The 21230-nt window shown below is 70.0% G+C and overlaps 2 protein-coding genes across 7 annotated transcripts; one reads left to right on the top strand and one right to left on the bottom strand.

Annotated features, from left to right (window-relative positions):
- Nucleotides 1-8471: 8471 nt before the first annotated feature.
- On the top strand, nt 8472-15032 carry TCEA2 (transcription elongation factor A2). Its single transcript, XM_045833214.1, has 10 exons — nt 8472-8691; nt 10839-10901; nt 11250-11355; nt 12236-12323; nt 13088-13218; nt 13322-13378; nt 13760-13914; nt 13979-14125; nt 14612-14683; nt 14868-15032. The coding sequence occupies exons 1-10, from the start codon at nt 8620-8622 to the stop codon at nt 14874-14876; spliced, it is 900 nt and encodes a 299-aa protein (XP_045689170.1). The 5' UTR covers nt 8472-8619; the 3' UTR covers nt 14877-15032.
- Nucleotides 15033-15539: 507 nt separating this feature from the next.
- Nucleotides 15540-20966, bottom strand: RGS19 (regulator of G protein signaling 19). 6 transcript variants are annotated; one of them, XM_045833034.1, is made up of 6 exons: nt 20870-20966; nt 20307-20643; nt 17818-17914; nt 17519-17640; nt 16471-16545; nt 15540-16384 (listed from the first exon to the last, which is right to left on the bottom strand). In XM_045833034.1, the coding sequence occupies exons 3-6, from the start codon at nt 17845-17847 to the stop codon at nt 15958-15960; spliced, it is 654 nt and encodes a 217-aa protein (XP_045688990.1). In that variant the 5' UTR covers nt 17848-17914; nt 20307-20643; nt 20870-20966; the 3' UTR covers nt 15540-15957. The 6 variants fall into 6 exon arrangements, with proteins under 6 accessions (XP_045688990.1, XP_045688992.1, XP_045688989.1 ...); XM_045833036.1 differs by lacking the exon at nt 20307-20643 and having other exon boundaries at nt 20870-20962; XM_045833033.1 differs by lacking the exon at nt 20870-20966 and having other exon boundaries at nt 20307-20835.
- Between the last annotated feature and the right edge of the window lie 264 nt (nt 20967-21230).

Genomic DNA, 21230 nt, shown 5'->3' with positions numbered 1-21230 from the left:
CCCCACACAGGATGAACTTTCAGCACTGGGGGCTTGGCGCTCTCCCAGGCCCGCCCTTGGGGTTAAAGAAGACGGTCCTCGTGCCCCTCCCCCACTCCCAACCTGACCCGAGCAGGACAGACCTGGATGGAGGGGGCACAGGGCGGATGCGGAGCCTCCAGGAATTCACAGTCCCCCCCTCATCCCCCCTGCCCTGTCGAGGTGGGGGGAAGGGGTCTGGGGCCAGTCCTGGCTGGTTCCCTGCCCAGCCCAAGCCACCTGGGCAGCAAGAGAGAGTGAGGCTGGACCCTGAGGTGGGGGCAGGTGAGGACGGAGGGGCTGGTGTCTGTCCTGGGCGGTCAGCCCTGAGGGAGTTTCCAGAGGTGCATCCAGCCCCCTCCCAGGCCCTACCCTACCCAGAACAAGGGGGTCTGGGCTCCAGAAGTTGAGGGCCCCCCTCACTCCCCTCTGCTGAGGGTGGTGCTCTTGGGGGGCAGCAAGTGCCCTCAGTGGCCCTGGGTCGGCGTCTGCCCCCTGCACATCCCCTGCAACCCCGCAGCCCCCACCCCAAGCACTGGGAGGGTCACGGTGCGGGACCTCGGTGTCTGCGACCACAGGCCTGTGTGGTCAGAGGCTCTCAGAGCTCTGTCCCCAATGGTCCCTCTGGGCCACGAGCGGTCAGCTCTGCAAGTGTGGTGGGTCCCGAGCAGCCCCTGAGAAAGGCTGCCACCCCACACGGGCCCCTCCCGTGGGGAGAGTGGGCACGGGGCTGTGGGGGTCGGCTCCAGGTCGAAGGCGGGTCCTTGGGGCCAGCACCTAGCAGGGTGCTCCGCCCACAGCCCTCCGGCTGCCTTGGGGTCCCCTGGGCCTGGCTCAGCCTGGGCAGCAGCTGCAGTGAGATGACGACGGTCCCCAAGTTCAGCAAGGGTCCTCCACCGCGCCAGAGGCCGTGCGGCCGTGTCCATGTCCGGCATTACCTCACCCCCGGGGGCCCCACCCCCACCGCCGCCTCGCCTGGCGCCAGCCAGTGACACTCCCTGCCGCTGCAACTGCTCAGTGCAGGTGTCCGGCCGTCGCGTCCTGGGGGCGGGGCTGGGGCTGGGGCTGGGCAGGGCAGGGGGAGAGCCCGCGGGTGCCCCCTAGTTGTGGGGGTCGGGCTGCCCCCCACACGTGCTGCCTGGCCGGGGTGTGCAGGGCCTGTGGCTTAGGCCCACAGTCCAGATGGGAGAACAATGGGGGTAGGGGCTCCCCAAGGCTCCACAGGGCTGGTGTGGGTGTGGCCGGCTGTGCTGGGGGAGGAGTGTCAGATGTGTGTCTGTCTCTGTGTGTGGTCTGTGTGTCTTTCTGCCTGGGTTTGGGCTGCTGAGGACCGAGAATGGGGGTCCCGCTCAGGGCAGTCCCGGCCATCAGCACCCACCAAGGGAGGGCTCCTCAAGACTTCTCTGGCCACCAAGCTGTGGTCCCCGCTCCAGCCAAAGTGTGGGTGACTCATGAGTGTGGGGGTGTCCCTGTGTCTCCAGAGCCCACCTCAGGCTGGCCTGGCTGAGGCTGGCCGCTTCCCACCCTGGGGAGGCCCCGTCTGCAGCCCCCTAAGTCCCCGGACCAAAGGTAGCGTGGGGGAACAGTGTTTTCTGCAAAGGGGCCGCTGGCCTGGGTGTCCGTGGACACCGCTCTTTCCGTCCTCTCTTCCATCCCCCCCTCAGCCTGGACTGGACGCCCCAGCCTCCGGGGAAGCCTGCAAAGGATGCTGGGTAATCCCCTCCAGTGGCTCTGGGTGGGGGCTTGGATGGGCTCCGGGTGGCGGACCTCCCAGGCGCTGCCCGAGGCCCAGACCTCACAGGCTCCACCCGCCCAGCCCCAGCCCCGCTGCAGGAGCCATGAGCCTGGGACCAATTACAGAGGCCCTCGGGCTGGGCCCCCCTGTTCTGGAGGGTGGAGGTGGGGGTCCCCACTGGACATAGGTCGAGGTGAGGGGGCCCTCTGGTCTCCCGAGACCTCGAGTTTGGAGCCAGGCCACCCAGCTCAGATCCTGCCTCGTGTCCTGGAGGCCAGGGCTGAAGTCCGGCCCAGGTCCTCCTGCTTGTCCTTGAAGCTGCCTGCGGGGCCGGGCCGGGGGCTGTGAGGGGCAGGGGCCGCCTAGGGTCAAGTGGGCACACACGCATATCTCACCCAGTGATGGGTTTGGTTGGGGGGGGACGCTGGGGCGCAGGCCTCAGGGCAGCGGGCTTGACACCACCCCCCCCGCCCCGGCCCCGCAGGCTGGCCCTTCCTGCTCACTCCTGGGCTGCTCAGCCCCCCGGACCTGTGGGCCTGTCCTGGGGAAGGACGGCGGGCGGGCGGGGCGAGGGCCAGTGGCTCCCCAGTGGGTTCGGATCAGGGTCGCGTGTGGCTACCCGTCTCGGGGGCCTGCAGCCGAGCAGAGCCGCGGCCGTGGGACTGGGTGTCGGCGAGCCCGTGGGTTGTCGGCCGACCGAGGGTCCCAGCCTTTGGAGCCGGCAGAGGGGTGAGTTGCTGTCCCTGCCTTGATGGGCAGGAGAAGGGGACCTGTCGTGCAGGCTGGCGAGTCCGGCCCGAGCCCCTGGGGGGCCCAGGGCCTGGGGTTGTGGGGTTGTGGGAGGCCCGAGAGTGACAGCAGGCTGTGGGGTGGCAGGCGGGCTGTGGGTGCTGTGACTTCGGTGGCCGTGACTTCTGTGGGTGTCCTAGTGTCAGGCAGCGCCACGCCGCAGGAGAGTGGGGCGGTGAGCTGTGCGGGCCCCTGGGGCCTGGTGTGGCTGTGTGTGTCCTGGGGTGTTGCTGCGTGCTGTGTGGCCCCCCTCCCCGCTCAGCGGGGACTCCATGGGAACCGGGCCGGCGGGATCAGGCGGCTCTAGGTTTCTGAGGCAACAGCAGGGCGGAGCCAGGAAACACCAGCTCAGGAAGGAAGGCTGCAGCTGCGAGGAGGGAGCCCAGGGCCGGCCTGGCTGAGCAGGCGCCAGACACTCTGTCTGTCCGGCCGTCCGGCGTTCTTGCCCCTGGCCCCACCCCGCGCCTCCAGACCTGGGCACGGGCCGCCGCCGGCCTGGCCGTCTTCACTCAGGTCTCAGCCCCCTGGGGCCGGTCTGCGGTGTCTGTGCTGCACGAGTTGGGCCCCTAGTGCCCCGTGGTGGCACCCTGCACCCAGTGTCCCCCAGGACGGCCCTGCCCTGGGCTGGCCTGGCCCACACTCCTCTGCCCAGCGCTGGTGACGACCCCTGGCTGTCTGTTGTGGAAGTCGTGGGAGGAAGCACAGCCCAGGTGGTCACCAGCCCCCAGGGTTTGCAACTGGGGCGACAAGTGGCTCCGAGGGCCCGGCCAGGTGGGGCGGGCAGGGGGAGGTCTGTGTCCTTTGGGACCACCCACCCGTTCTCGCTCCGGGACAGGAGTCACCCACCCACCCACCGCCCACTTGTCTGTGCTTGCCGAGGGCCCGCCGGGTGCTGGACCCTGTTCTGGGGGGTGAGACCTGCCAGCAGACAGATCAGACCCAAGTCCCCGCGGCGGGGGGGGGGGCGCTCTGGTCCTGGGGGATGGACGGTCGGTGGGTCTGCCAACGGGTCGGATCGAGGGTCGCCGGCTGCGGCGTTGCCCCCGGGAGCAGGGCGGCGTCCAGGGCACCGAGCCCGTGTCGGGTGGCCCTGCCTGCTGGGAGGGGACTCTTAAAGCGCTCCTGGGAGGCAGCGTGTGGGAGACACTGGGGGAGGGCTGGGGGGTGTTTGCACACGAGTGCCAGCACGTGCAAACACCTGGGGTGGCACCGGGTGCAGGTGGGCAGGAGTGGGGAGGGGCCGTGTGGGGCTGGGAGGGTCTGGCTTTCTCCCTGCAGGAGACTTGGTAACTTGGGGGGACTTTGAGCAGAGGAGGGTCGTCTCCTGACGGCTCCCACAGAGCTGTGTGGACACGGGCCTGCCTGGGGCTAGGGGAGAAGGGCAGGGGTCCACACCTGGAGCCCCCAAGGTCATCTCCCGAGGCCCGGCTCCTCAGCCCCCCGGTCTGCGCTCACCCCACCCCCACGAGTCTCCCGTGTCTGTCTCTGGGAGGACAGGGCTGGTGCGCTGACCCTCTCCTGTCACCCACAGCCCCCGACCCGCCGCGGCCCGGGCCCCTGGGGAGGGGAGGCGGAGTGGCCGCCCGGCTGGCGGGCTGGCAGGGCGGCGCGGGCGGCATTTCTGGGAATTGTGTGGGGGAAGCGCATTGTTAGAGCAGCCTGGAGCAGGCTCCGGCCTCTGGGGGATGCTGGCTGCCGCCCCGCAAGGGCTGCCTCTGGGGGGGCGGTGCTGGGCCTCGGCCAAGGTGATGGGCCTGCTGGGGACTTTCCGAGAGACGCTGCCCTTCCATTGCGCAGACGGGGAGACTGAGGCCCGAGAGGGGCGGCAGTGGCATGTGCCCGCACTGGGGCGGGGCTCTTGCTGCATCTCAGCCCCTGGCCGCTGCTCTGCCGGGCCCCCGGAGTCAGGCCGTGAGGGGGCCTAGATGGCGTGGGCTGGGTCTAAGTGCCACAGGGTCCCTGTGCTGGGGACCTGTGGCCTCCCTTGTGGACCGGGGGGTCTGAGGAACAGGGTGAGGGGATGGCCAGGTGCCAGGCCGGCAGAGAGCGGCCTGCAGGCAGCAGGGGATGGAGGCCGCGCAGGCTGCGAGGCGCCCTGCCGGGAGCCACGGGAAGCGAGGGGGCCGTGTGAGTGTGGCGGCTCAGGCCTTCCCACCAGGGCCCCTGCCCCAGCCAGAAGGGAAGCGCGGATGCGACCCGCTGGGGTCATGGCCGGCTGTGGATGGTGGGGGGTGGGGGCCCCAAATAGAAAAATTAATGGCTCGAGCTTCCGATGTTTCCGTGGACTGGGGACGGGGGCGGGGCAGGTCTCTGGGCCAAAGGTGTGTCTGGGCCTGTGGGGGGCGGGCCCCGGGGTTGCCCCCACCGCCTGTCACAGCCCCCTGGACAGGGTGGGGCTCCTACGGAGGGCCTCTGAAGGGGTGGGGCGTGGAAGGCCAGGAGGGAGCACAGCCCTGCCCTGCAGGATGGGCTTTGGGGGGGCAGCCCCGGGGGGAGGGGGCTTCTGTGGGCACCCCTTGGGGCACTGTGGGGACCGAGGGCCCCCCGCCCCCGGCGCTGGGCTGGCAGTGTCCAGGAGGGCTTTCTGGACTGAGGGAGCAGGGCTGGGAGGCGAGGGTGCTGTGCCCCCCCTATTCCTCTTCACCTCTGACCTCTAATAAGGAGCCCCTCCTGGCCACACGTCCGCGTTTGCACGGCTCTCGGCCCCCGACCCAGCCTGGGGTGAGGCTGGGGACCTCGGGGTGCAGGTCCGGAGGCCCTAGACCAGGTCGGCCTGAGGCTGCAGCCACCCCCTGGAAGCAGAGTCCCATGGTCTGACGCCCCCACCCTGCCCCGGGGGCAGCTGTCGGAGCACAGGAGGCCCTGCGGGCCCAGGCAGCTTGCTGGGGAGGCTCCTTGGAGGAGGGAGTTCCCAGGGTCAGGCGAGGCCCACGCAGGGTCGGGGGAGCAAGGCTCTGGGGGTCGGGAATCGTCAGGGGCCCAAGGGCCTGGGGCTGCTCAGGCGGGGCGTTGGAGTTTTGTGGCTGGCGGTGCTGCTCCATCCAGAGCCCTGGTGGGGGCGGGACCCACCTACAGCCGTCAGGAGTGAGGACCTCTCTCCTGGACTAAGCACTGTCCCTCTGGCGGCGGCCAGCCCGCCTGGACCTCCCCAGAGGGAGGGAGGGTGGATGCCTGGCTGGCAGGCCGTCCACGGCTCACTCCCGCCACCTAGAGGCCACTGCTCAAAGCCTTGTCATCCTACCTGGACCGCAGACTGTGGCTCACCTCGCCACCTTGCCTGGGGCTGCACCCCTCCCCCTGCGGTGGTGGCGGCCCCCAGTTCCCCATCTCGGAAGCCATCTGCTTCCTCCCTGTCCTGTCCACTTCCTCCTCCCCATCACCTGCCCTGCCCTGGCCCAGGCCCCCCACAGGCTGAGCCCTCTGCTGGGCCTCCTGGCCATCCTCCTCGAGGGCCACAGCGGCTCGGTCTCCATGGCCTGCAGTGTCACTGGGCCTCAGTTGAGATGCATGGGGACAGGCCAAGCTCCTAGAGCTGTCTCTGTGGCTGGAGCCCCGGACCCCCAGAGGTAGGGACCACCTGGCTTCCCCTGGAGGAGGAGAGAGGGCGGGGGGGGGGGGGGCAGGCCAGGGAACAGTGCCCCCTGTCCTCGCGTGCTGGCTTCAGTGCACAGACTGACGACACTCACAGGCAGTGAGGACACCAGCTGCACTGAACGTTGTCAAAGCACTTTCCTAGACGTGCGGCATGGACACCGCGGCCCCGTCGTCACTGCAGCTCCCTCAGCTGCGGCCCCTTCAGGCTGTGGCAGCCCCACCCTGCTCCACTCCTAACCCAGGAAACATGGCCTCTGCCAGACATGGGTGGAGGGGACAGGACGGTCCCTTCCCACCCTGTTCCTTTTCCCACGGGGGCTTGGCCCTGGGCTCCACGTTGAGACCTTGTGCTGTTCTCCCTCCCACCCCAGCAGCCACCTCTTCTGCCTCCAGGCCTGCCCTGTCTCCTGCACCTCTGCCTCCCTGTGCCGCGACCCCTCCTGCCCTCCCAGCAGCTGGGTAGGGTCACAGTGTCTCCAGACCACCACCCACCTCCCAGTCCAGGGACCCCACTGCATCTTGGGGTGCAGCCCTCCGAGTCTCTGCCCCCCCTCTAGGGGCCCACTGCTCAGCATGCACCCCGGTCAGCTGGTGGCCTCTGCCTCTGCCACCTGCAGACAGAGGACAAAGACCCCAGGGCCCTATTCCTGGGGCATGAAAAGCAGGGTCTTCATTCTCAGCCAGCTCTTTAGTCACGCTTGAGAGTCACTGCACTGACGTCTTCATGGCTGGAAGCACCCAGCGCGGCCAGACCCTTAGCAGCACCCCCAACGCGAAGCCCCTTGTACGGGACTGCGGGAGGCCCCCCCTGCCAGGGGTCGTTGCCCAGGGGCAGTCTTCAGGCTAGTTCCCCGGGGTACCTGCCTGCCCGCTCCCCTCTCCCGCCCTTTGCACTCATCCATCCCCATCCCGTGGAAAGAGCAGATGGGGACTGGCCTTGGGGCTGGCTCCGCGGCAGCAACCTGCTCCAGGGGGCCGTGCTGATGGCCCAGATGCTACCCCATGGACGCCCAGGCCCCAGTTGGGCGTCTGGGACCAACACTTCTTGGCAGCAAGGTGAGGCTCTGAGAGGCCTGTCCTGACCCTCTTCATCGGGCTCTACCAGCCCAGGGGCTGCTCCCTGCTGGCCCTGTGGGTTGACCTCCCTTCCCTGGGCTCCGACCTCTGTCGGCTCCCAGTTGTGGCGCTTGGAGGAGGTGCCAGCCTGAGCTGGCTTTCCTCTGAGCAGTCCTCGCCTCCAGCTTTGAAGTCCTTGCAGCCCAATCTCTGGGACTCGGTTCTCTAGGGTTCTTGCTGGTTTGTTGCGGGACCCTGGCCAGCAGCTTGTTCTGGCCATCTGTCGTCAGTTGAGGGGGTGGAAAGGTGTGTGGCTCCAGCTTCCCCTGTGGCCCCCCGGAGGGTTCTACCCTCTCCAGCAAACCACTCAGCGTCTGCATCGCTGGGGAGGTGGCAGACACCCAGTGTGGATGCTGACCTCCGGCCGGGCCATCCCTTCAACTTAGTGCAGTCTGGCCCCTCCCTCCCACAGCGAGGGCATTGACAATCTAGCTGCCTGCGCCCTGTCCCCTGCCCTGTCCTCAGTGCATCGCCCTGACAGCGGCCCTGTGACGTGGACGCTGGAGACATCCCATTGCACAGACGGGGAGACCGAGGCACGGAATGGCCAGCGACTTATTTGACGTGGCAGTCCAGATGCGCACCCGGTGGGCTGACTGCAGCGGCAGGGTCCCTTGGCGCCTTGCGGACCCAGCCCCGCCTCCCCCATCTCCGTATCCGGCCACTGCTCCCTCCCAGGCTCCAGGCTCCCCGCACACGGCCTGAAGGCCAGGATCCCGAGCACAGCGCGCAGAGCGTGTCCACGCCCGCAGGACTTGGCTCCGGGGCGCGAGAGTCAGAGCCTGGCGACGGCGCCCGGGCCGGCGGGAGGTGGGGGGCAGGAGGATGAGGAGAGCTCAAAAGAGGTTGAGACGGGAAAGACCCTAAGGTGCAGATGTCGGCCCCGCGTAGTGGGCCCCGCCTCCCTTCCCCGGCCGCTCCAGAGCGGAGGATCCACAGGGACGTCGCGGGGTTCACGCCGTAGCGGGAACGCACGTCCTTGCCTCAAGCGCCAACGTATCTCCTCTCTTAAGGATAACGGGGCCGCGCCGGGGCTTGTGGGACTGCTAGTCCTTCTTTTCTGTAGGTCTCCGGTGCGGGCCCGCGCGAGGACTACAATTCCCAAGAAGCTCTGCGCGGCCTTATGGATCCTGGGAGTTGTGGTCCAGAATAGGAGAGAACGCGCGAGGCGGATAGGTGCCGGAACTACGTACCCCAGGATGCAGCGCGGCGAGCGCGGGGGCCGGGGGTTTGAACGGAGGGTCTCCCTCGTCCGCAGGACTGCGTCGGCTGCGGCGGGTGCGGGAGGCGGCGACGGCCGAGGCAGGCGTCGGGGCCCGCAGGTTGAGGCTGGCGCGGTGGGCGCTGGGGGCGCTGCCCCTGAGGCAATGATGGGCAAGGAGGAGGAGATTGCGCGCATCGCCCGGAGGCTGGACAAGATGGTGACCAAGAAGAGCGCGGTGAGGGGCGCGGGCCGCCAGGACCCCGGGACCCCCGCCCCGCCGAGCCCCCGCCGAGCCCGCCGAGCCCCCGTCGGGGCCGGGAAGAGCACCCGAGGGGCAGGACGAGACCCCGCCAGTGGACGAGACCCCTGCCCCGGGACAGCCCTGCCCGTCACCCCCGCACCCGCGGCGGAGGCCGCTGTCGGGCCTGGACGTCGTCCCGCAGCCTCCGCTCTGGAGTCAGACCCCGCCGCAGTCGGGGAAGCCCGCGGGTCCGGGCCCGCGCAGCCCCGCCCCGCCCCGCCCCGCCCCGCCGGGGCGTCCCCGCAGCAGTCCCTGGCCCCACGCCGGGCCCCTGCCGGCGGGAGTGTGGACTGTGGCCGCCGCTTTCCCCGGGCACCCCCGCGGGGCCTGGGGCTGCGGCGCTCGCTGTCCCCGTTCGCGGGCCGGCCGCAGGCCTTCCCTTCTCTGTCCCCGCCCCGCAAGAACCAGGTTACCCTAATAAATGCTTTCCCTTCGGCCAGGACTCGGCCAGCACCCACTGGGGGTGGGTAGGTAGCGAGATCCTCGGGCGAGGGCGTTAGCAGTCCCGCAGCCCGGCCCTGGAGGGTCGGGCCGCTGCCGTCCCGCGGCCTCGGAGAGGGGCCGGGACCGTGGGAGGCCGGTGCCGCCCCTCAGCTCGGAGGCCTTGGCCGGCTGCGTGCCCTCGCACAGAAGCATCCTCGGCAGGCCGGGAGGGTCTGGCCGCCCCGAGAGGCGTGGTGGGCGCGGACCCACTCCTCTCCCACGGAGTTCGGGTGGCTTTTCGAGTGGAGCAGGGTGGGATATGGGTGCTTGTCGACCCGGGGCCAGGGAACTGGGCTGGCGCCAGTGCCCCCACCGAGTCCATGCCCCTGGAGCGTGGGAACAGTCTGCAGCCTCCTCCAGGGTGCAAAACCAACAATGAACTCCCCTCGGTGGAGACAGAAATGGGCCCTGAAACCCGCGGAGGGCTGAGCGGGGCCGGAGACCTGGGGGTGCGGGGTGCGAGGGTGGAAATGCCCTGAAGCTGCAGGGGAGAGTGAGGAGGGGGCCGTGGTTGCTGGCCCGCCTCTGGGCCGGTGAGGGGGCTGTGGGGTGGGGTGTGAGAGCTGGCAGAAGCTCCCAGGGTTCCAGTGACCCCCTCGGCCCCCTCGGGGGAGTTGGCAGCTAAGCCTGAGAGGTCAGGAATTGGGTTCCTGCCTCTCTGGCCCGGAGCCCCAGGAAGCTGGCACTGTGAAGCCTGGGGCTCCGTCTCACCCCGGGGAGGAGGGTCGGAGTGGTGCTGTGCCCTTGGGTCCCCTCTGAGGAGGTCGGCCAGGACGGCAGCCTGAGCAGGGATGCCACCCAGATGGGTGGGGCGGGGGCAGGGCCAGCCCGGCACCACCTGGGCTGCAGGGCACCTGAGGCTCTCACGACCTGGGGTGGCTGGGTGGAGTCCTCTGTGCCCCTTCACGTCGTGGGACAGACCCACGGAAACATCAGCGCCTTAAAAAGCGAGGTGTCTGTGGAGGGAGGAAGAGCAGTGGGGAGGACGGGGTGCTGTAACAGCTCCAGGGGAGGGGTGGTGGGAGTCTTTGGGCCCCCTGGGGGAGAGATGTCCTTGGCACGGGAGCCGGTGGGGAGGTCCTGGGGCCAGCAGTGTGGCATACCTGCAGAGCAGTGAGGAGGCGGGTGGGTGGGGGAGGAGGGAGGCAGAGAAAGTCCAGGTGAGGAGTGGGTCTCAGAGGGACTGCTGGGGGATGGGGTCGTGGGACGTGCACAAGGTGGGTGAGGGTGTGGTGGAGGTGTCCTGAGGGCTTGGCCTCAGCGGGGGCACCGACAGGTCCCGAGTCAGCCCCTCTCCGCTGGTGGGTGGGTCACTTTGGGAGGAGGCTGCCTGATCCACCTGGGCAGGGGACAGGGACCGCACGGGGGAGTGGCTGTCATCCCGGTCTGGCTAGTGTCTGATGCCAGGTGAGAAGCCGTGTGACCCGTAGTGCTGGGGCTGAGTGCACAGACAGCCACTGCTCGTGCCCACCTGCCCGGTGTCTGGCCCCAGGGGGTCCCTTGGTCGTCACTGCCTTGTGTCCCCACACGCTCAAGTGTCGGTGGTGGGCTTGTCCAGCGAGACTGGAGCTCATGAGGGCCCGCTCTTCTCCTTCCAGGAGGGAGCCATGGACCTGCTGCGGGAGCTGAAGGCCATGCCGGTCACTCTGCACCTGCTCCAGGTAGGGTCCCACGTGTCCCCTGCCCATGAGAGCTTCCGGGGCAGGTCCGGGGCAGGTCCGGGGCACGAGCAGGGCTCCCTGCCCCACGCCCCTGTCCTCGGGCCACACGAACACCTGCCCTGATGAGGCTGCCCCTGCCCTTTGCTGCTGGTCTGAGATGAGGCAGGGCCTCCCAGGGTGACCACCCTGCCCCTGGCCACTGAGGCCCCCAGGTCCCAGAGGGGGTAGTAGCCCTCAGGAAGAGTGCCCCCTTCCGTTGCTGACCCCTAGCCCCTGCCCTGTGGGAGCCCTCAGAGGTCTGTGAGGGGGGCCTGGCTGCTGCCCCCAGCCTGGACGCTCGCCTTGCAGTCCACCCGGGTCGGCATGTCTGTCAACGCCCTGCGGAAGCAGAGCTCCGACGAGGAGGTCATCGCGCTTGCCAAGTCCCTCATCAAGTCCTGGAAGAAGCTCCTGGGTGCGCTGGGGGCAGCATGGGCTGAGCGCGGGGCGGGGGGGGGGCCTGGGCGTCTGGCCCACCTGGGGTGGGGGTGGGGCAGGCCCCCTCCAGGAAGCCCTGCTTAGGGCTGGGGGGTGGGGCTTCCGAGCAAGAGACTCGAGGGTGTGCAGGGGGCGGCTGCACAGAGGTGAACCGTGTCAGGGCAGCAGGACAGGAGTTGCCCCCAATTGGCGCGGGAGGAGCGGGAGGAGGAGAGGAGGGGCGGGGAGGGAGGAAGGAGAGAAGGTAGAAGGTGGCCAAGAGGAGGGGCTGAGGCCGCACCCGGAGCCCCTCCCAGCCTTGCTGCGTCCCGACCCTGTGGAGCGCCGAGGGGCGTCCGGGATCTCCCTGCGGTCCTGCGTGGCCAGAGGGTCCCGTGTTGGATGTTTGTTTTGTTTTGGTGGACGGTGGGGAGGCTCCCAGCGCAGGCCCCGGTCTCCGGAGCCCTTGCCGGCCGTGTGCAGTGGGTGGCGCCTCCCGGTGGTGCCTGCGGTGCACCTGGGGGCTGGCTGTGTCCTGCCTCCCGGCAGTGACCACCCGCATCCAAGCCCAGCCGCCTCCCCTGTGGGGACACCACTTGGGGGCGTGTGTGTCCGCACTCAGGGATCACTCCGTGGATGGCAGCCCCTCCGGCGGGACGGGCAGTGGGGTGGACCCCGTGGGGGCCGCACCTCAGTCTGCACAGGAGAGGGCCCTGGTGCGTCGTTGGCCGCGAGGCTCTGCAGCAGGGCCTGGGGCGGGGGCGGGGCTGGGGACTGGCAGGCTGGTGGAGGCTCCTCTCCCTGGCCTGGCCCTGCCCCTGCCCCCGCCCCCAGGTCTGCCTTCCCTCAGCCATCCACCTCGCTCTGGGCACTTGCAGATGCTTCGGATGCCAAAGCCAGGGAGCGGAGGAGGGGCGGGCCTCCGCCCACGTCCTCGAAGGAGGGCTCCGAGGCCAAGGATACCAGGTAGTGAGCCTGGGAGGCAGGTGCACCCCGGGCCCCTGGCCCCGCCCCCAGGACCAATTGCTCAGCCCGTGGGCACTGATTTCTGCGCCCTGAGCAGGCTGACACCTCGTGCACAGGAGCCCCCTCAGTCCCTCGGAGGAGCTGTCCAGAGCTCCCCCGTCGCCCGACGGGCAGGGCTGTCTCAGGGCCGTGAGGGCTGCTGTCGGGGGGGGCTGCTGCGGTGGCCCTCGACCCGGTGCCCAGCGGCCAGCTCCGGCCGCACACCCTCGACTCTGGAACGGGCGTCGCTGCGGCCGGCCTCTCCCTGCTCCCTTGGGGCCACAGGTGCCCGAGAAGCAGGGTCTGCGGGGAGGGCTGGCGGGCGCAGCCTGCACCGCAGGCGGCCTGGGGCGGGGGCAGCCGTGCTATGGCAGGCAGACCTGGCTTTGGGCACCTGACTCCTCACCCCACCTGCCCCACGCCAGTCAACCCGGGAGCTGGCGTTGGGTGGTGTGGCCCCTTGATCTGGGCCCCCTGAGGGCAGTGCTGTCCCCATTGTGCCCCAGTCGGGGGTGGGAGGTGGGGTTCCCTCCTAGCCGGCCTCACTGCCTCCTGCCAGCGGGCCAGACCTGCGGACAGGCCAGGCTGGACTGCAGCTGTGCAGGGTCACGGCCCCTCTCAGGGTGGGGCAGATAGGACTTAGGGGGATGGGCCGTGATGTTGGATTTTGTGGGGACCGGCGTCTCATGGGCTCCCATGGCCCGAGCGGGCCTGTCTCTCTCCAGCCGCAAGAGGCCGGAGCTGCCCAGGATGCTGTCGGCCCCGAGGATGACCACGTTTCCCCCGGTGCCGGTCACCTGCGACGCCGTGCGGAACAAGTGCCGGGAGATGCTCACAGCCGCCCTGCAGACGGACAGTGAGTGCCCGGCCCCCACCCGCCGCTGCCCCCCTGGTGCTGGGTGGGCTGAGAAGTGGCGGGCGGAGCCAGCGGGGCGGCTGGTCAGAGCTGCCTCTTGCAGATGACCACGTGGCCATCAGTGCAGACTGCGAGCGCCTGTCGGCCCAGATTGAGGAATATATCCTTTGCGCAGGGCTTTGAGGCTGGGGGCTTCAGGTGGGGTCCCCAGGCCAGCCAGGCCCAGCTCTGCCCTGGCGCCTTTGCCAGGCTGCTGGTGGTGGCGTGGGCTCCCCCTGAGCCTGCCGAGGGCTCGTGCTGCCTGCTGGCAGCCCCAGGTCCCTGGGCCCTTGAGCCTGGACTGGGTCCAGTGGGGGCAGGGGAGTGCCCAGCAGCCCCTCAGCTCACTGCCGGGCCTGGGTGGGCAGACTGAGCCCGAGGTGCCGAGCTCCTCTTCCCAGCCCAGCCCCCACCCTGGCAGCCCCTGCGGGAGCTCCCCGCCGGCCGGCGGGGTGGGTGGAGGGCAGCGGTGTTGCCTGCAAAGGTCCTTAAGCGCCCGCACGCATCTTCCGGGACGTGGGGAACACGGACATGAAGTACAAGAACCGCGTCCGGAGCCGCATCTCCAACCTCAAGGACGCCAAGAACCCGGACCTGCGGCGCAACGTGCTGTGCGGCTCCATCACGCCGCAGCAGATCGCCGTGATGACGTCGGAGGTGAGTGTGCGCCCCGCAGGTGGGCGGGGCCTGCGGGCCGCGCTGAGTGCCCTGCCCCCCGCAGGAGATGGCCAGCGACGAGCTGAAGGAGATCCGCAAGGCCATGACCAAGGAGGCCATCCGTGAGCACCAGATGGCCCGCACGGGCGGCGCACAGACCGACCTGTTCACCTGCGGCAAGTGCAGGAAGAAGAGCTGCACCTACACGCAGGTGCGCCGCCACTGCCTGCGCGGCCCAGTGGCCGCGGACCGGGGCCTGTGGGTGGGTGGCGTCCACACCCTCAGCCTGGGCGGCAAGTGTGAGTGGTGCCGGCCAGCACCGGGGCCCAAGCCTGGGAGCCATGGTTGCCTTTGGGACCTGCCCCCTGCCCAGGGCCCCCAGTCTCTAGCAAGCATCACCCCCGGGGTGAGGCCGGTGCACAGTGGACACTGGGTTGGGGGCCCGGTGGCCGGAGGACTGCTGCTGCTGGTGGGGGTTGTGCCGGCCACACGGCCACACTGTGACCCCCAGAGGCAGACGCTGCTGTGGACCCCAGAGGCACCGGGGCCCTGGCGAGAGGGGAGCAGTCAGGGCCACTGGAAGGCTGCGAGGTGGGCCCGGGTGGCCCCCCCAACCATGACTCCGGGGAAGACCTGCTGCCCTCGGCCCCCTGCTCTGACCGACCGCCCCTGGCCTTGCGTCACGCCCCGCCTGCAGGTGCAGACCCGCAGCTCCGATGAGCCCATGACCACGTTCGTCGTCTGCAACGAGTGCGGGAACCGCTGGAAGGTGGGTGGGTGAGCCTGGGGGCCCCGGGCCCTTGGGGTGGGTCTGTGTGGTGTGCAGGGGGGACGGCCCTGCCCAGCTGGTCTCCCGGGAGCGCTGGGGAGGGCGGTGGGACCCCTGCCCTGCCTCCTGCGGTCACTGATGCTGAGGGCATGGACACCTGTGCCCCCCGCCCCGCCCCCTATAGTTCTGCTGAGCCCTGTGCAGGCGTGCGGGCAGCAGCCCATCGCCCTTCCCGCTTCCTGCCGCCACAGCCTCTCCGGAGACCTGCTCCGCGCCCCCAGAGGGCAGCACGCTCCGCCCCCGCCTGCAGCATACCTCCCTCCCTTTCCCCAATTATTAAATGTTTCTCTTTGCCACTGTGCTCTCCGTGGCCTCTGGTCCTAGTGGGCCACGCACAGCCCTGCTTCCTGGGGTCAGGCGACACTTGGGTGTGGCCTTGGTGGCACATGCTGGAGGGACTGGGTGGGAGGGGGCCTGGGTGCACAGAGAACTGGGGTCCCCTCCCAGTGCCAGTTCCCCCGCCCCGTTGCTGGGGAGGCAAAATGGGTGGGGCTGGACCCCAGACCCTCTCAGTGCCGGGTCACACTGTGCTCTGGGAAACCTGGGGTCATGGTGGCCAGCACAGGTTTCGTGGGGCCTGCCTCTGGGGACGACCTGTGACGCTTTCTGGGACCTGGCCCCTCCCTCGCAGGGCCCTGCTACGGGGGCGGGGGTGTGTGTGTGTGCACGGGGCAGAGCACGCACGCGGGCCTCCTCTGAGCCCGGCTGCTCCCACGCGGAGGGAGAGGTGGCACTTCCAGACCGCCCGATGAGACAGCCCACTCTGGGGGGAGGGGACATGGAGATGAGCAGGAGGCTTTTTTCGATGAAACCCAGTGGGGATATGTTTCCAGGTTTACAGTTAGCGAGCGTGTAACAGAGACTGGGCCCTGTCCCCGGAGCCGGGCGCAGAGGCTCCGAGTCTGGTTCTGGGCGTCACGGCTCGAGTGGGAGGGTCTCGTCCTGTCATAGAGCGACAGTGCAGGGGTCCTGTGGTCCCAAGGGCCCCCGGCCGCCTGGGGAGGCCGAGGGGGTACACGCTCCAAGCTGTCTCCAGCAGGGTCCTCTCACCAGGCCTTGGGCAAGCGTGCCGGCCGCACACCTGCCTGTGAGCGGACCCTCGGGGCATGGGGTCCCCTGGTGGGGAGGGCCCCCAGGGTGCTCGGCTGGGTGTGCCCGACACCAGCTGCCGCACCCGGGGAAGGTGGTCTGAGTCTCCGCCCGGAGGCGGCAGCCTAGGCCTCCTCGGGGGCGGCCGGGGGGCCGGCCTGGAGCAGCAGGGCGCGGTAGGCGGGGGAGCTGAGGAAGCGGGGGTAGGAGTCCCGGTGCATGAGCGTGTAGACCTGCAGCTGCGCGTCGTCGAAGGTGTGCGCGGACGGCTCCTGCATCCTCCGGTTGATGCCCTCCCGCACGCGGGCGTCCAGGCTCACCTCCCTGGGGGACAGGATGGACACGTAGTCCTCGTAGATGAGCCGCGCCTTCTCGTCCACCACGTGCTGGTCGGCCTCGGCCTTGAGCTCCTCGCAGGCCAGCCAGAAGAGCATGTTCTCCTCGCTGTACTCCGTGCGCAGGAAGGCCCGGAAGGCGCTGCGCCCCGCGGGGCTGTGCATCAGCTTGTCGAAGGACCGCGCCCAGCTCTGCACCTCCTCCAGGCTCGGTGCGCTGCGGGGCACCGCCAGCCGGTCAGGCTCACGCCCCGCCCCCGGCCCCCCGGCCCAGGCCCGGGGCCCCACCCGGCCCAGACTCACCAGGCCTCGCAGCTGGGGAGGGACTGCAGCTTGCTGTCCGCGGGGGCCCGCCATGCACGCCGCTGCCCTTCGCTCCTGACAGCAGACACACAGGCCCCTTGTGAGCACAGGGTGCCCAGCACAGGTGTGGACACCAGGCCTGGGGGACTCCCACGTGGGAGCCCGCTGCAGGTGACAGCCCAGCCCCCGGTCCTGCTCCCCGCTTCTGTCCCGGCCTGGGGGCCAAGGCCACTTCAGCTGCCTCTGACCCAGGACTCTGCTGTCGTCTTGCCTTTGGGACCCATCCGGGCTGCCAGTGCACCCCCTCTCCCAGCGGCCCCACTGTTGGAGTGGGAAAGCCCCCAGCCCCAGAGGCCTGTGGCACCGTGTCAGGCGGGCTCCGAACCTGTACCCCTCTCTCCAGGGCCTCGCGGGTGGCCGGCAGGCCCCTCACGCCCACCTGTGCACACAGCCGGCCCAAGCCCAGACCCTCCCTCGGCCTCCAAAGCCGACTCTCAGCTCCTCACACGGTCCCACCCCCAGGCCCCCCCTTTCCCATCTCAGGTCTGGGCTCAGGCCTCCTCGGGCGCTCACGGGTCCCCTGGTCCCCCTGTGGGCCCCCACAGTGCTGTCCAGACCTCTGCAAGGCACAAAAACTCCAACAGCTTCCTAGATGTCCGGAGAACCCTGGGTACACCCGGAGGCCCGTGTCCGCCCCAGCACGCTGCTCTGGAGGCTTGTCCCCAGTGTCCCCGGGCAGGTCTCCGTCCCGCACCCTCCCCCTGATAGCAGTGTCCCCAGGGCCGGCGGTACGCGGCGTCAGCAAGCCTGTGCTGGGCGGAGGGGCGGGGGAGCACACACAGGCTGGCCGGTGCTGCACGGCAGGCAGAACCCCAGACCCGGCCTGGCCCTGGCCGCCAGAGCCCCACGGCCCCTGGACAGTGCTGGGGGTGGCAGGGGCGTCCTGCTCGCGGGGGACGCCTCAGAGGCCACCCGAGGGTCAGGGCGCAGGATGCTGGGCCCAGGCCTGCTCAGCCACCCCCCACCCCCCAACTGCCCTTGCACTTACCAGGAGCAGCTGCAGCAGCAGCACCAGCACAAGCAGCAGGGGCTGCGGCCGGGGGCAGCCGGTGGCGCCGCGTCATGACTGGACATGGAGGGCGCCTGGTCCGCCTCCTCTGGCCCTGTGTGCTGGGGAGAGACGGGGTGTTTCAGCCATGGGCCACGCTGCGGGCCCACCCGCCTCTCCCCACGGGCTGCCTGCTGGTGGCCTGCTCCCAAGGGCAGAACCCTCCCGGTCTCCCAGGTGCCGGAGAGGCCCTCAGCTCCCCGCTGCCCCCGGGGCAGAGATGGGGTGGAGAGGCGCACCTGCTTATCAGCCTCATGCGCGGTGGGCATGGGTGGGTGGAGGCGGCTGCCGGGGCTCCGTGGTGCCGGCTCCGGACCCTCACCGCAGCCTGGGAGTCTAAAGAGAGAGGCCCAGTTTCTCAGAGGACCCAAGACCCCAGCCCCTGGACTCACCTCCCCCAGGGGTCCTGAGGGTGCCCACTGCCTTGCTTGCACCTGCACCACGGCCTACACCGGGGCCTCGAAGGGTGCACGGCTGGTGAGGAGGGGTCCCGGACACCAAATCCACAGGAGGTTCTGGGACAGCCCCATCCGCTCGGTCCCTGGGAAGCCGGAAGCCTGGGTTCCTCTTTCTTGGTTTCCGGCTCCTGGCCCCTCCCAGGGGACCTGGGGGCCCCAAGAGTCTGTGGCTGTCAGTTTGGAGCATAGGGGTGGTGGTCACACGTTCCAAACCCCCACCCCAGCGCCCTCTGTGCCGAGCTCTCTGCAGGTGTCGGGGGGCAGCATGGGGAGGGTCGCTGCCACCAGGGGTTCAAGTCTGCCTGTGCGCCCTGGAGCACCTGGACCGATCACTGGGCGGCGGACTGTGCCTGCAGCGTGGGGGGTCTGGGGCGGGAGGAGCAGGACCTCCTGAGGGTGCAGGACACTGGTGAGGAGGGCCGTGAGCCGCCCAAGGACCTACGTGCCCCCCGCCCCAGCCCCGGCCCCTGGGAGCCCCTACCCCCAGCCGGCCGACTACCGCCTGGTTTCCCACCCTCCCTCCCCCCACCAGGCTGCGGAAACGGCTGCCCTGCCACAGGGCGGGCACGCCATGCCACTGGGGGAGTCCTGCTCCCCGGTAGGGAACTGCGGGGTGCCCGCGGAGGCGAGGGGTGCGTCCTTCTCAGCGTCTGCGCAGCACCTTCACCTTCCACACTGGGGGCGCGTGGGGGCGCTGGAGGCGCGGGCTGGGTGAGCAGTGCCCCTGACCTCCCCACGTGCCCCCTGCCAGCCCCACCGCAGACCCGAGTCCGAGTGGAGGCAGCGGCGGCGCAGGGCAGGCAGTCGGCGCCCGGGAGGCAGTTCTGACCTCACCAGCGCCCTCGCCTGCACCCACCTCCGCCCAGCTGGGGGCTCCCGGGCCGGCTGCCACGCACAGCTCCCCGCGCCCTGCCGCCTGCCTCCGACGACAGGAAGCCCACAGCTTGGTTTCACTCTGTTTTCTCGTCCCTGAGCTTCTAACCCTTTCCCGTCCACGTGGGCCTGAAGGTCTCTGGGGAGGTGAGGGTGGGTGCCAGACGGACGGTGCAGCCGGACCCTTGCTGCGGCTGGTCGGTCCCCGTGGGGGCGGCGGGACCGGAGCTGTTCGCACTCAGGCTCCCCTGCCCCCAGGTCCTGGGCACTCGGGGGCCTCTGCTCTGACCCGAATGTGGGAGTCCCCTGGGACCCCAGCCCTTCGCCACCTTGAGATCACGGAGGGGGACCCCAGACTTGGTCCCACGGGCTCAGGCAGGCAGATGGGGAAGCAGCAGCCCCGCAGCCTTCCCTCAGGGGTCAAGTTTCTAGGGAAAGGAAGGGGTGTGGCAGCCTCTGAGGTCTCTAGCTGCGCCCCGGGCTGCTGCGACTTCCCCAGGCAGAGCCCTCTTCCTCCTCTGCACCCCCCACTGTGAGGGGGGGAAGGGACCGAGTCCTGCCCCCCACCTCCCAGCACCTGGAGACCGTACCCACCTGGGCTGCCACCTCCAACTCCCCTCTGCAGTGGAGGGCCCGCCCTGTCTGAGGGCTCAGGGCCCGGGCGCTGGGGTCCAGGGTTGGGGCAGAGGGGGGACCAGTCCCCACTGTCCGGGTCGCAGGCCCTGGACCTGACTCGCCTGACTCAGGCTGCTTGGGGCCACCTGTGCCCCCAGGGCAATGGCTGCCTCCCCGGGGCGGGTACAGGGTGTGAACTGGGGTTCCTGCCCCTCATCCCCGTGTTTGGAGGGGCCTCCTTCCTCTTCCCCAGCCCCACGCTTGGCCACCCGCAAGTCTGGGATGGGAGAGGCTGGACAGGCAGAAAGTCCAGCCTCTGGAGACTCTGGCTCCCTTGGGAGCCGCTGCTGCTCGGCTCCACAGAAGGAAAAAGAACGTCCCCACGCCTGCCCGCTCCAAAAAAAGAATGAGGACGTGTGGCCGTCCTGGGGAGAAAATGCGGGGCTGTTGGAGGGCGGGGGGGCGGCTGACAGAGGGGCTGCTCCCTCTTGACCCTGCTGAGCACCTTTCCTGTTTGGGGTCCCCGCCCCCCACTTGGCTGTTGGCTGAGCCCCAGCCCGTCTACTCCAAGGCAGGCCAGTTCTCCCAACCTCGGCGCCCTCGCCCCCAGCTCACCTTTGCAACGATGTGTGTGTGTGGGGTGGGGGGGGATCATTTCTCGCTCCCTTTCTTCTGCTAGGTTCTGGCCTGGAGGAGCTTGCCTCCTTGTGCAGGGGCCCTTTTCTCCAGTCTCTGACACCCCCACCACTACCTCAGGCAACTTGCCGTGACGTCCCACTCACCAGCGACCCAAAGGCGAGGTGGGGGCAGGAGGGGCCAGGTTCGGTGGGGGCCCCACCCCGGTTGCCGAAGGGGCGTGCACTGCAGCAGCGGGGACTCCGGTCGGACAGCAGGAGGTTCTCCCGAGGCTTGGGAGGCTGGCGCCGGCCCGATCAGCCGGGGCGGGGGTCGCAGCGCCTCCCCTACGACTCGCGGGGCTGAGAGGCTGCCGCATCCAACGGAGCGCGGCGGACCGGGTGTCCCACTTCGGCCCCTCCCCACCGGGCTGAGGGGGGCGGGAGTCGCGGAAACCTGAGTTCTTCCGGCCCCCCCTTTGAGCAATCACTTCCCCAGGCTGAGCTGTAGAAAAGGGGAACCCGGTTGCAGCGCCCCTTCCCCCACGCGCGGGGGGGGAGGCAGGCTGCAGTCCCACGGCGGCCCAGGGTCCACGTGGACCCCACGGCGGGAGTTCTTGGGGTGCGGATCCCGGAGCCTGCTCGCGAGGCTCCCGCTCTGCACCTCCCCGGGCCGGGAGGGGCTGGGCCAAGGTCCTCCGCGTCGCGTGCTCGCTCGCGCGCGCACTCACCGGCCGCGTCCCCGAGCTGCTCGCGCCGCCGCGCGCGCGGGCCCGCGCTCGGAGGTCCAGCCGGGTCGTCGCTGCCGGGGCTCAGGGTGGTGTGCGCAGGCGCCTGAGCCGCACTTCCCCAAAGCGCGGGGCAGGGACTTCCTCGCGCCGGGAGGCGCCCGGCCCGCCCTGCTCGGCGCGCCCCGCCCCGCGCTCCTCCCGCTCTCCCCTTCCCCACCACCCAGCCCGGTCCCGCTAGGCGCCTGGGTCCCCACCATCGCTTAGGCCGGCCGCGGTAAGCGAGGTGCTCTGGCCCCAGGGCGGCCTGAGCGAGCTCTGGAGCAGCTGGGGGTGTGGCTGCCCCCCCCCTCCACCCGCCACC

This window comes from Phyllostomus hastatus, unplaced genomic scaffold, assembly GCF_019186645.2.
Source record: "Phyllostomus hastatus isolate PE091 unplaced genomic scaffold, TTU_PhHast_1.1 phas_contig_17, whole genome shotgun sequence".
Lineage (NCBI taxonomy): Eukaryota > Metazoa > Chordata > Mammalia > Chiroptera > Phyllostomidae > Phyllostomus > Phyllostomus hastatus.
Note: the sequence above shows the minus strand (reverse complement) of the source record. Positions and strands in the feature narration are given on the sequence as shown.

Excerpts from the sequence above, each read along its gene's own strand:
- TCEA2 (XM_045833214.1), top strand. The coding sequence starts at position 8,620 with ATGATGGGCAAGGAGGAGGAGATTGCGCGCATCGCCCGGAGGCTGGAC. Across the intron at positions 8,692-10,838 it reads TGGTGACCAAGAAGAGCGCG|GAGGGAGCCATGGACCTGCT; the intron begins GTGAGGGGCGCG and ends TTCTCCTTCCAG. Across the intron at positions 11,356-12,235 it reads GTCCTGGAAGAAGCTCCTGG|ATGCTTCGGATGCCAAAGCC; the intron begins GTGCGCTGGGGG and ends GGGCACTTGCAG.
- RGS19 (XM_045833034.1), bottom strand. The coding sequence starts at position 17,847 with ATGCCCACCGCGCATGAGGCTGATAAGCAG. Across the intron at positions 17,641-17,817 it reads CGCATGAGGCTGATAAGCAG|CACACAGGGCCAGAGGAGGC; the intron begins GTGCGCCTCTCC and ends GTCTCTCCCCAG. Across the intron at positions 16,385-16,470 it reads CTCCCCAGCTGCGAGGCCTG|CGCACCGAGCCTGGAGGAGG; the intron begins GTGAGTCTGGGC and ends GGTGCCCCGCAG.